Source organism: Miniopterus natalensis, chromosome 9 (genome assembly GCF_054644295.1).
Source record: "Miniopterus natalensis isolate mMinNat1 chromosome 9, mMinNat1.hap1, whole genome shotgun sequence".
In the NCBI taxonomy this organism is placed as follows: domain Eukaryota; kingdom Metazoa; phylum Chordata; class Mammalia; order Chiroptera; family Miniopteridae; genus Miniopterus; species Miniopterus natalensis.
In genome coordinates, this window is record NC_142089.1 from 65,618,671 (window position 1) to 65,631,490 (window position 12,820).

The following is a 12,820-nucleotide window of genomic DNA, read 5'->3' on the forward strand; positions in this document are numbered from 1 at the left end:
GTACAGGGCTGTGTTGAGCACTGTGACTCGTGTTTTCCGTCTCTGGTGGTAATTCCCCGGCTGCACGTGGCAGCTCTGTAGGGTGCGTTCATGTAGCAGCTCTCACTTCAGCCTGTCCTTACTCGGGCTCGGCGCGGGCATCTCCTTACCCGACCGGCTCAGGCTGTAGACGCGCTTCTGACCACCCCCTGTGACACTGACAGCAGCCTCGGGCCGGCTAGGGCTGTATGCTCCATACACAAGTGAAAATTGTTTGTGGAAGGGGGTAAGCAGGACAAGGAAACAGTTATTAGCCCACTTTTTATGCTGGAGCAATGAATTGCTTTTTTAAAATGTGTTTTTATTAATTTGAGGGGGAGAGAAACATCGATTGGCTGCCTCCTGCATGTCCCCTACTGGGGATCAAGCTCACAGCCCAGACATGTGCCCTGACCAGGAACTGAGCCTGCAGCCTCTTGGGGCGTCGGGGGACGCCCAGCCAACTGAGCCGCACCAGCCAGGGCGAGGAGAAATTGTTTCTGTCTGAAAATAACCTCTGAAGGGAGAAAAGCCTGCAGAAAGGTTGAGAAATCAGGTATGTTTATATAATTTGGTCAGTATGACAGGAGTGTCAGTTCTTACTGAATGTACATCGATATAACTTGTTTCAAATGTGTATTCTAGGACCTCCTCATCAGAGATTAATTCACTGGGTCTGGGGCGGGTCCAGAAGTATGCACCATTAAATAAGCATCTGCAGGACTTGCCACATTGAGAGCTTGGTGGTTTAGAGTAATTTATGATTTCACGCATTAAGAACCCAGACAATGGAAAAATTTGTAAGCTAGCTGCTTAGTTTTTTCTTTCTCCTCACCTGAGGATATGTTTTGGGAGAGAGAGAGACATTGATGTGGGAAACATCGATCAGTTGCCTTACGCACCCGGACCAGGATCAAAAACCTGCAACCTAGGTACCTGCCTGATGAGGAACTGAACCCGCGCCTTTTGGTGTACGGGGCGGCGTATCAACCAACCCGGCCTCCTGGCCTGGGCTAGTTGCTTATTGTTACAAGCTCTCCCCTGAAATTGTGTTAAGATTTTATTTGAAATAAAAGTGGACTAATTTTAACCATTTATAATCAAGGCTTACGCTTTCTGGTTTAGCCTGGGAAGAATTTGTATTTGCTTTAATTGTATTAGTCATGCGTCGCTTAACCTGGGGCTGTGTTGGAGCAATGCGTCATTGGGCGGTTTTGTCGCCGAGCAAACATATTGTAGCGCACAAACCTAGGTGGCTGAGCCTGCTACACACCAGCCTATTGCTCCTAGCTACAGACCGTGACAGCGCGCTACTGTGCTGAATCCTGCAGGCAGCGGTAATGCGTTGTGCTGTGACGTGGCTTCGGCTTACTAGGCAGTGGGAATTTTTCAGCTCCATCATAATAGGGGACCACTATTGTACATTTGGTTCATTGTTGACCGAAACATTACGCAGGACATGACTCCATGTCATTTCCTAGGCCTGTTTATGTATCAAGTTTGAAACTCAATGGAAATTTTCAATGACTAGCCTGTTTAATGAAAACTGACACATTTAGTATAAAATTGAAGAAATGGGTTGGGTCCAGCTATACACACCAGCTGTATAACCAGGTCAGCACCTTTGTTTCCTTGTAATATGGCAACTTTTATAAACTTGCCTCAAAAGTAAACTCTCATTCCACAATGTGTAGTTTGTGGCTGGGGTCCTAACAGCACATAGTCTACAGGACTGGACCAGGCCATAGTTTAGCTACATTTAAGTTTATCCTTCATTATCTTTGTTCTTGAAGAACCTGTTTTGTATTCTGTCGTCTAGATTTGTCAAGCTTAGAATAGGAAATGCTTGTAAGATTAGGAGGTTTAAACTGCCCAGCTGAGTCATTTACTAGCTGTGACTTGAATTTCTGGTTCCTCGTGTAATATGGGTGGTTACTCTCTCGCACGATAGTTGGGATGGTTAACCACTTTAAGATAGGATTAGTTTAACATTAAGCTTAACCATCTACAGGTAACTTTTGAATGACTTGCTAAAAGGATATATCCCAGAAAGTGGGTGATGATTTTGAAAGCACTCCAGTTGACTGCTGTAGTCTCTCCTGAGGGGAGAAACATGTATTTGGAAGGAAGTTCTACCTTGGAAGGTTCTAAAGCAAAGAAACAGGCAAAACACAAAATCATTGGTGACCAAGTATTTATTGAGATGAATACAAATTGGTGGCATACAAATTATTAAAAATAGAATGCTGTATTTATTTAAAGGTAGGCCATCAGATAGTGCTTGTGGGTCAAGCCCTACTATAATGGCTGCAAGGAAATACGCGGTTTGAAATGAAGAACTTATCCCAGCCACGTACATGTAAAGATTTTCACCTTTGGTATGGGGGGTGGGAAATGGAAAGTAATTGAAATGATACTTGTCAGATTTTAGGAATACTGTTATTTTAAAAATATTCTTCATAAACAATAGCCTGGGATAGGTGTACAATGAAAATATTTAATGCCCCTATTCCTCTCAAAAAGCTTTTATTCCCAAGTAGCAAATTGTTTAATTTTCAACTCCTTACCTTCCTTTTGCTGGAAATATGCGTTAATGAAACACAAGGGAACATTTTTCTTTTAGTTAGAACAATTTTTACCACTATTTGAAACAAAAATACACTGAAGACTCATTTTTCTAATTTAGACAAAATGGCCCTCAAATGTAATACATTTTCCCCCAATCCTAAATATTTGGGTAAAACTGGACGGTAAATGTTTAGGTAGAAAGAAGTAACTTCTGAACTGGTCCTCCTCAAGTACCATGCGTTGGGCATATTTTAAAGTAAAGGCTTAGTATCCCAAAAAGTGTTGGCTTTATTTCTGCGGTCACAGATTAGTCTAAGAGCAAGGCCTGCCATCACGCACGCGCACCTGCTGTAGGCCCACCGCGAGTGGCAGTGAGACTTGCTCAAGGGGAACCTGGACTCAGCTTACCTTTGGTAACAGGTACTGAGATTTCCTAGATGCTAAAGTTAACTGTTCCATGGTTTTCTATGGGGCATATTCACCGAAATAGCACTCTCACTTAGCTTGGCGCCTAAGTTTTGCTTCATTATTTGCTTATGTTGTAAAAGCGATGAATAATGTTTGTACTGTGAAGACAACTTTGCCTTTTCAGACTAGAGCTTCAGCATGAGAATTATACTCTGACACAGAAAATCCACATTTGTATAAATGACATATACGAAATAGGAAGTACTGGAAAGAGGGATTCTCCACTCCTCACAACTCCCAGAGAAAAAATGGCTCCTCCTGCCTCCCCGCATTGTTTTGTCACTTTTGTCAATTATTTTGGAATCAAAATCTCTTTTCCCCAGTGTGGAATTCATACATAGAAACAGACTTGGATTTTTTTTTTTGTAAAAGCAGACAAAATAATACTATATAGAGTTATATAGTATAACTTGAATCCTGAGGTGGATTTAAATACACCCACATAGATGTACAATGTTTTAAGTATAACAAATTAAACTGGACTACTTGTTTGCTTTGTTATACTAAATAAAAATAGCCTAGATAGTAAGCCATCCAATATCTGAGAGGAAGTAATACAGTAAAGGTAAATTCCACAGTTACATAACTGAAGGACATTTCAACTTGAATTCCCAATCAGTGGCAAAAATAGTGTATATACACTAAAGTGGTAAGTTTATGTAACATTTCCTAATTCCTAGTCTAATAAAATTTGTTTTATTTTTTACTGTGAAGGGCCATAACGCCTTCCCAGAGGCTACAAGTAAATGATCTTTTTAATACTATGATACACTTAACTGACAGGCTTTCTGTGATGTTGAGTTTAATATAAAATTATTTTGAAAAACATGGTTTATGCAGTTTTACAACAAAGGGTATTAATAAGGATACTGTTATGGTTTCTATAACCATTAAATGTGAATGTTTTCACAGTTTTAAATATAAAAGAAAAGCCCACTTTAAAAATTGATACAGTGATAGTAGACATGTCTTCCATTTGCTAGTAAGACCAAAATTAAACCTAGATTGACCCTTTAAGCAATCTAATTTTGAACTGTCCAACACAGTTTAGTGTTTTGTTCTGTTTTGGAAAACAATATCAGAGTTAGAAAATGCCTAAGAAACAAAACTTTTAGTTTAGGTGTATCTCAACACAGCAAACTGGGTTGTGTAACAAAAGCACACACACACTTGAAACTCCACAACTCTGCTTCAACAGAAAAATAAATTAAAATGGCAATACACAAAGTGATACTTTGCTTAACATTTCCCTCAAAACATAACCCAGGGCGGGCCCAAATTACAAGCTTTTGGATCCCAGAACCAAAGAACTTAGGATAAAGTCTGGAAATGCTACTCTTCCTTATATCAGAACAGTCCATAATGGGAAAATTGCTAATATTTCACAGGTTATTAGTATTTAAACATGAAATACTCATTATTTAACTTGGTGTTTCAAAAGTTATAGAACTATATGAAATGTAAAAGGAAACTAGTGTGTAAATATCCTGAGTGTATAGAGAAGTTATAATCAGAACACTGAAAAGCACTAATACTTCATGCTGCACACATACTGGGAATATTGTTTTACAGTAAATATTGCAACTGTTTGATGGAAGTAATTTCCCCCCACATATTTATAGTTTGATTTAGGGCACTGAAAATACTTGCACATGAATTTTAAGTTAGATTTACAGTGAAAATCCCGCCCCCCCCATTAAAAGCAATCACTAACTTAGCTTTTCTTTAAAAGTCAGTGTTAATATAGCAATATGACAATACTTTTTCATCATCATGCAAAACTTTGCCCCAAAATACATGTTGAAGCATTAAGAATAGTTGTAAAGTTACATCAGTCCCATAGTAAACTGCAGTACAGGTTTTAAAACTTTAGGTAAGGGAACTGCTAGGCCTGCCTCTCTTGCCCCTTTTTCTTGCAGCTAGGTCACCACCTCCTGGGATGGGAGATAAGTGGATTTTCAAATTTGTGTTCCCACTCCCCCCAAAAAGCAAAGACAACACCTTCCCCAAGAAGTGTTAACTAAAAGAGGAATAATGTGTTTACAAAACACAACTGGACATTTTCCATCATTTTGGGATAAACCAAAATAAATTTTTAAAGTTTCATTTGGAGATTTCAAAGCTGAAAATGTTTTCGGCAAATTCTGATGCCTTAGATCTTAGTATATATTGTCCATTGTTGATTATGAAACCACTGGCCTTCTTTTTGATCTAAAATTTTAACACTTGAATTCAACAGGTTTTTCTTGAAAAATTCTTTGGCATTCAAGTAAAAATACTTTCAGCATAGTCACCTGTATCACACTGGAGCAACTGCTTTAATTTCTAAATCATCAATTAACGTAGCCCAGGAATACTGATGGCCTTGAAACATAATTGAGTCTTGTCATTATTCCAGAAAGTATGGAATTCAGGACTTTTGGGGGCATCATCTAACCCCATTTCTTTTTACCACAATGGTTCCTGCTACAATGTCATAGGCTGTTCGATTATGCTGAAAAAACAGCAGTGTGATGAAAGCAGGGAAAAAAGAAGCAATGGAAAAATTCTTGATCAAAGCTCGTATAGTGGACCTAAAAATAAAAAATGAAGCAAAAATCATATAAACTGTAGACATACCACATATAGATGAATATTATACTATCGAGTCCAAAATATGTATTTAAACCATTCCAAGTATAGTTGAGAGAAATTTTACCTCTGAAATCTGAGTTATTTTCAAGTATATTATCAAACCATCTCAGCTAGTTCTAAAGACTTCATCAACATAAAAGACTAGGAATTTCACATGAAAAGCAGTAATATATCTTACAATATGAACTAAAGTTTATGGTATTTTCTAGTATTTTGCCAGAAGGAAACTATTCCCATTACTTACCTTTTCTATAGTCACTCATTCCTGTTTTTACTATCTTCTAAACTGAGTGTGTTTACTGTAGTCTCATTTTCTACCTTCCATGAAGCACTAGTATTTAAAATTACTCTATATTTTACCAGCTCTTTTCTTTGTGGGATCTTGAGATTTAAAAAAGCTTTGCTTTCAACAATAGCTTAGGATGGAGAATTATCCTACTGTTAGATTTCTGCCTTTTAGCACATTCAAAGGCTATATAGAAAGGCACAGTGGCTAAGAGTGGGCTCTGGATCCAGACTAGTTGGTTTCAGATCCACGTTCTAGGAATCACAAGTTGTATTCCACATCTGTAAAAGAGGTAAGTGTACATATAGTACCTAGCTTACAAGGTTGTTAGGATTTAATTAGTTAATACACACTGTTTTTAACAGCTTATGAGTTGCTCAATAAACAGCCATTATTGATATTCATTAACAGTAGTAGCCAGGATTATTATGAGCACAAAAATTGTAAGGAAATTTTGAGTATGTCAGCACAATCAAGTCCTCTAGAATTTCTTGTTCATACTTCTTTATATTAACAATCTAGCTCTGAATCATTCTAGCAGCAGTTCCAACCAGTATCTTGTTTTGTTCAAATGATTACCACCTACTCACCTCCACAACTTCCATTATCACTAATCTGTACCTTGCCCCAGAGGCAGACGCTAACAGTATTACAAGCAGGATGCATGCACGTACAGTTACCGGAACTCATTGCCTATTGAAGATGGGATGATGACAGGTACGCCCAATGTAAGCTGAGAGCAGATCAGTAACTGACCCAATAGCCACAGGTCTAGAGAATAAAAAAGTCAGGGCCTGGAGCACTGACACAGATAGCACCGATACCCAAATCACCCTTTCATTCTTGTGAATTACAATTCATAAAATGATTCTCTTGAAAATGTATACCGAAAAAGGGTCTACAATCATATAACTAAAAAACACGCAACCTTTGTTTTAAACTTAATGTAAGCCCATTTATTATAGTATGCCGTGAAGAAAAAATACCAACATCCTAAAAATACTATATTAAATGGTATAACTTATGAACTATATTGATTATTCAAAATTTAAAATTTTCATAAGAACATAGTAGATTAAGAAAAGAACTTACGTTGTAATGCTAACATTTGAGGAAGGAATCACTAAAACCCGACTTGGTGCAATAAGCACTGATGTATCACATGTCACAACTCGAAGCCCCAGCAGAAACTTCCCTGGGGTAGCTCCTCCTGCTCCCCAAATGCAAATTATCTAAGGAAAGAAGGATAATTCAAAAGTAATAGCTCAACCATGCCAATTTTCATTTTTAAAAAACTGATTTCAGAGAAAGAGGAGGGAGGGGAGAGAGGAGAAACATTAATTTGTTCCACTCATTCATGCATTCATTGGTTGTTTACTGTCTATGCCCTGACTGGGGATTGAACCCACAACCTTGGTATATTGGGGTGACCCTCTAACCAACTGAGCTAACTGGCCAGGGTTCAACTTCATCAATTTTAAAGGTAAGTTTTCCTGCCTTATTATTCATGCTTTAAAAATTTCAAGTTGAAAGAATTTCACAGAATACTCAAAGGTTAACCTTTTAATGCTTATTTCTGAAGGTATTAGAGAACATCTTTAATACTACCAGTGATCTACTGTCATATTTCTCTATGAGCCAGTTGTTTCTATGGAAAAACACATTTCCAGTTCCACACCAATTTACAAGTACATCTTTGGACCATGAGACTAAAATATATTACAAAGAAATTATAAAACGTCTTCACTTAGAATGTTTTCTTATTTATCAATTTATTTTTTAATCCTCACTCGATATGTTTTACTGACTTTAGGAAGAGGGGAAGGAAAGGAGGGGTGCAGAGGGAGGGGGAGAGGTAGAGAGAAACACAGACAGGTTGCCTCCCATACACACCCCCACCACTGGGGACTGAACCCAAAACCTAGGTTATGTGCCCTGATGGGGAATCAAACTGGCAACCTTTCGGTGCATGGGACAATGTTTAAAGTTTTGTTTTTTTAACTTGAAAAGTTTTATGTTAGAAAATTTAGAAAAAATAGACATTTGACGAATACATGACGAATACATGAATAACTAAATTTCCATTAGTTGTTTTTGTCTTGGGCTGATAATCTAAAATTAGACAAATATTAATATTTGCTGAGCAGCTTACCTCATAGAAACAAACTAGTAATCTGTATATTAGAGCCACAACCATCATTTTCTGCAAGTCTTCCATTGATGTGTCTTCATCTATTTCTTCTATTATATAATGCATAGCAAACTTAGAGATATCCCTACACAAAATAATAGTTTCGGGTTATAAAGAATTAGTTATCAGAGCAGTTGCATTGATTTTTCCCCCATTAGTGTTAGTCATAAACTTTATTTCAAATTCAAAACTAATCTTTTTGTTTCCAACTATCTAGTTTCACAAAACATTAGCTTATTTAACAAACAGGCAGCATTATTACGAGCAGGCACCGTACTAGCCCTGGGAATATAATGAATGAATTCAACATGGTCTCTACTTTCATGGAGATTCTAGCCTAGCAGGGAAAGGAGAACAGTAAGTGATAATAAAATGAGATGAAGAGTTGTGATAGAAAACCATGTGTACTATAGAAACACACACCAGGTACCAGGTACATTTAACTTGTGAAGCTTCCCAGAAATGACATGTAAGCTGAGATCTGAAGGATGAAGTTAGCCAGACTAATAAGGGAGAAGTTTCAGAGAGAGACTAACAAGGGAGAAAACCTTGGAGCAAGAAAGTGATGGAAGCTATAAGCAGTTTGGTATGGCTCATATATTAAGTATGAGAGGTAACAGTGATTAGGAAATAAGGGCATCTTAAAGTTAAACCATATGAAGATAAGACTTGATCCTGATGGCAGTGAGGAACTACTGAAGGAAGGGTTTTAAGGCAGGAAAGGAGCAGAATCAATTTATGATCTCTTTGGTTTTATATCACAGACTGGATTGAGATAAAACAGGAAACAGGAGACTTACTATAATATAGGCAAGGCATGGCAATAACTGGACTAGGGAGAAACGATGATAAAAATGGTCTGGGTTGAAGGCTATTCAGGAGGTTCAACAGAAAGGAGCGAGGGTAGGAGAGAAAGAGAGAGGAAGGAGTCACAGTAACTCAGGTTCCTGGCAAGAGCCCTGAAATTTGACTCCAAGGGTTTGTATCTTGATTCTGTCACTTATTACCTTTGTAACTTTGTAAATTCTGGGCTTAACTTCTTGTAAACCCAAATTTCAATCTCTATAAAATGGAGGTATTAACAGCTCATACTGGTGATAAGATTAAGAATCCATATAAAGAGGTGAGCTCAATGCCTAGCATACACAGAGTGCTTAGAGAGTGATAATTACTACCATGATTATTAATGTGAAAGGAGGATTATTCAAACAAGTGGCTCACTTTGCAGTTCACTTGGGACTTTCCTGATATAAGCAATCCTATTTGGAAATGCCACCTACCTGATTATTAATAGTTCATCTTCCAAAAGCTCTTTATGCCTAGTAAGAGGGAAATGAGTTCTGCCTGAGAAAATAGTTGAATCAAATCAAACCAAGGTTGGGGGCTCCTTTTACCTACTTTTGATGGGTGAGAGTCCTATGGATTTGGCAGGATTTGTTATTCTATTCTCTTTTTTGTAGTTATTTTCTGCAGTGTTATTCTCTTTTTTGTAGTTATTTCTTAAAACTAACAAAATAAAATCTCACAAAACTATAAAGAAATCATGACACTGGCAAACAGATTATCCATAGTCACGTGCAGGCATAAATAGAATTTAACAAAATGAGATCTCTCGATAGGTTTTAATAAACCTTTCTGCAAATAGTCTTAACTTACTTTATTCCACTGAGGTGCATAATGCTTAAGACAATCGTTGCTTTTATAAAGAAGAGAATAAAGAAATCCACCATCTCTGCCATAAATCTGTGGGCCAAGGATGGAATAATATACTCTCTGCCTGTAAATTAAAAACACACACAAAACGTTAGGAAAACCAATCATTTCACAATCATTACCCAGCTTGGAATCCAAGCTAGGTAAACAAATGGGTAATGTAAAGTCAAGGTACAGCTTGCTAATAAAAAAAATATATTTACAACTTTGCTACAATCATTGGCATTGACTCCACCAATAGTACATGTTATTAAAATATAGCAACACTAACTACTCCACTATTCAGGAATAGTTTAAAGTTTGTTTTCACCTCAATGTTTAAAAAGTAATTTCCCAGATACATTTAATTATTTAAGGTACTCAATGCATTTCGCTAGGGACTCAAATGAAGAGAATTCAGGTGATTGCAGGTCTGGCACAAAATTAAGTATTTCTTAGTAAAAACCAAGGTTAAGTATAGACAATTAGTACAAAGTAAATCCCTGCGGTTCATTTAGTCTTGCTTTCTACGTAATAAATCAGTCATACTAAATTCTGAATGGGATCAAATTCAGGAACTAATTCTAGTCCCATAGATCTGTAGCTGAATAAACAGCAACTAAATGATAAACTAAAAAGTGTAACTAATGCAAAATATTCTAATTCCCATACAGAAGTAAACAGACAATACAAAGATCATTTAGCTAGGCCCAGTCAAAGGTTCATAACTCCATTTGCATCAATCTCCTTTTATATCCACCTGTACCTGATATAAAGTAATTCCACTGTACCTAATATAAAGTAATATAGAATGATTAATTCTATATTACACATTCTATAATACATAGATAATATGTAATAAATCCACATCTGGGTTATTTCCAAGCATTACTGTCAACCCCCGCCCCCGCCCCGCCCCCACGTAGGTTTGCCATCTGAGAATTAGGCTTTGAACCTCATTCTCCACAGCGTGTTAATCAAGAGGAAGATCTGAGGAGCAGAAATTTCTTTACACGCGGAAACGACTAGTCCCAGGGGTGAGGGAATCAATTCGGAGTGCCAGGTCTAAAGGAAGAAGAAACTGTGCAACCTCTCCGTCCACTCCGGGAGCCTAAGGCCTGGGCAAACGACAGCTGAAGCCCGGGAGAAACACCATTCGGAGGAGCACTAGCAGCTGCCCGCGTGAAAAGCGAGCCTGCTCGTCCCCGCAGGCAGTTCCCGAAGACCCTTCTGCTCCGCCCAACCTCTAGCTCGCGCTCCTCACCTGCCTGGCGCCCGGCGTCGCTTGGGGTTCGCGAAGGGGCGGCGGATCCTACCCTCGTTCCTGGGGCTGCCCGGACGGACCCCTGAACGTGGGGAGCCCGGGGTCCCAGGCCCGCGACTGCAGCAGGAGCGGTGACGCCGGGAGCCGCCCCCAGGCCGGGCCCCGCGGCCGCGGCGCTCAGGAAGTAGAAGGGGCTGTAATAGCCCAGCTGGAGGGGCGGCGGCGCCCCGGCCTGGGGGGCGGCGCCGCCGCCCGAGGGGTAGCTCGGCGGGGGCAGCTGCGGGCTGCAGTAGGCCGGGAAGGCGGCCAGGCAGCTGTGCCAGGTGAGGTAGCCGCAGTAGGACTGCCACAGCCACTCGTGCACCTGCCGCGAGTACTCGCGAGCGCTCAGCCGCGCCGGTTTCTCCCGCGGCGACGCGGCCTCGGGCGCCTCGCAGCCCGCCGGCTCCCGAAGCCCCGCACTGGGATCCGACGCCGCCTCCTCGCGCTTCAGGGGCTCGCGCGGCCGCTCCGACTCCTCCGCGGCCGCCGCAGTGGGAGGGAGGCCTGCAGCTGGGGGCCGGCCCGGGGCCTGGGGTTCGGCTTGCGGCCCGTCCTGGGGGCGTGGGGCGGCGGCGGAGGGAGGGCCCCTCAGGGAAGGAACGAGTTCGTGGTCCCCCCCGCCGTCGCCCTGCCCCGGAGGGCGGCTTCGGGCCTCCTTCGGGCCCTCTGCCATCGTCGTCTCAAGAGCACCCTCCGCGGCTTGTCACCGCGCCGTCTCCCTTCCCTGCTGGCCCCTCCCCAACTGCCCGGTCGCCACCGCAGCAGCCACAGGCGTCAACAATCCGCCACCGGAAGCGGAAACCCCGCCCTTCGCGGCGTGGCCGGCCGGGGGCGGGGCGAGCGGCGCGGGAAGGGGAGAGCGCCGGCGGGCGGCGCCGCGCTGCCCGAGCCCTGGGCGCGCAGGTTGCTGGGCGCGGGCCGTTGCCGCCCGCCGACCCCCGCTTCGTAAGGTTTAATGAAGTCCAGGGTCGGAGGCCTCTCCGGATAGTCCCACGGGATGTGGACGCAGGCAGAGACTTGCCTGGAGGGCCCCGGGTCGCGTCGCCTTTCCTGCTAGGCGCCTCCATAGTTTGGCCTTCTGGGCACAGGGTTTGCTGCTTATTTCCGCTTGCAGTCCTTCCAGTCGACTGGCCCTTGGGCTCCTTGTACTCCAGGTGATACAGGACCGATCCCCTTAAGGAATTACCAGACTAAACCGGGACATTTGTGAGTCTGGCGCAGCTGCGGAGACTTTCCTTGTAAGACAAGGGAGGCGGTATTGTGCTGGTTTGAGAGCTGGGCTCGGCCTGTCCTTTCACCTGTGCCCGTGCTGTGGCCAGAGGCCTGCTACTCCAGCCAAACCGCGCCTTTCCCGAGGCCCAGAGTCTCCACCTTGGGTGCCTTTTCCTTTATTTTCGGTGAAGGCAAGACCCTTCCTCTCGCAGGGCTCGCGGGCCTTTTCTGAGTACTCCAGTCCAGGCATGAGTTCCCCTTCTTCCCAAGTATATGTAGCACCTTGTATATTTATATGTTAATACACTTTCCTATGTCCTTGAGTTGACTGCGCGGTAGCGATACGTGTGTTGGTGGTGAGAAGGGCACCGGGTGGTAGAGCGGGGGTCCTGTCAGACCTTGGTGTAGCAACCTGTGTACTTGAGCTCTGGCTAAGAACCAATTT

General features: G+C 41.8%; 1 protein-coding gene across 1 annotated transcript; it reads right to left on the reverse strand.

Moving 5' to 3' along the window:
* Positions 1-3,625: 3,625 nt before the first annotated feature.
* On the reverse strand, positions 3,626-11,880 carry FAM8A1 (family with sequence similarity 8 member A1). The gene is made up of 5 exons (XM_016205276.2): positions 11,122-11,880; positions 9,822-9,942; positions 8,127-8,250; positions 7,067-7,206; positions 3,626-5,627 (listed from the first exon to the last, which is right to left on the reverse strand). Exons 1-5 carry the CDS (start codon positions 11,834-11,836, stop codon positions 5,483-5,485), a joined length of 1,245 nt encoding a protein of 414 aa, XP_016060762.2. The 5' UTR covers positions 11,837-11,880; the 3' UTR covers positions 3,626-5,482.
* Positions 11,881-12,820: the final 940 nt, after the last annotated feature.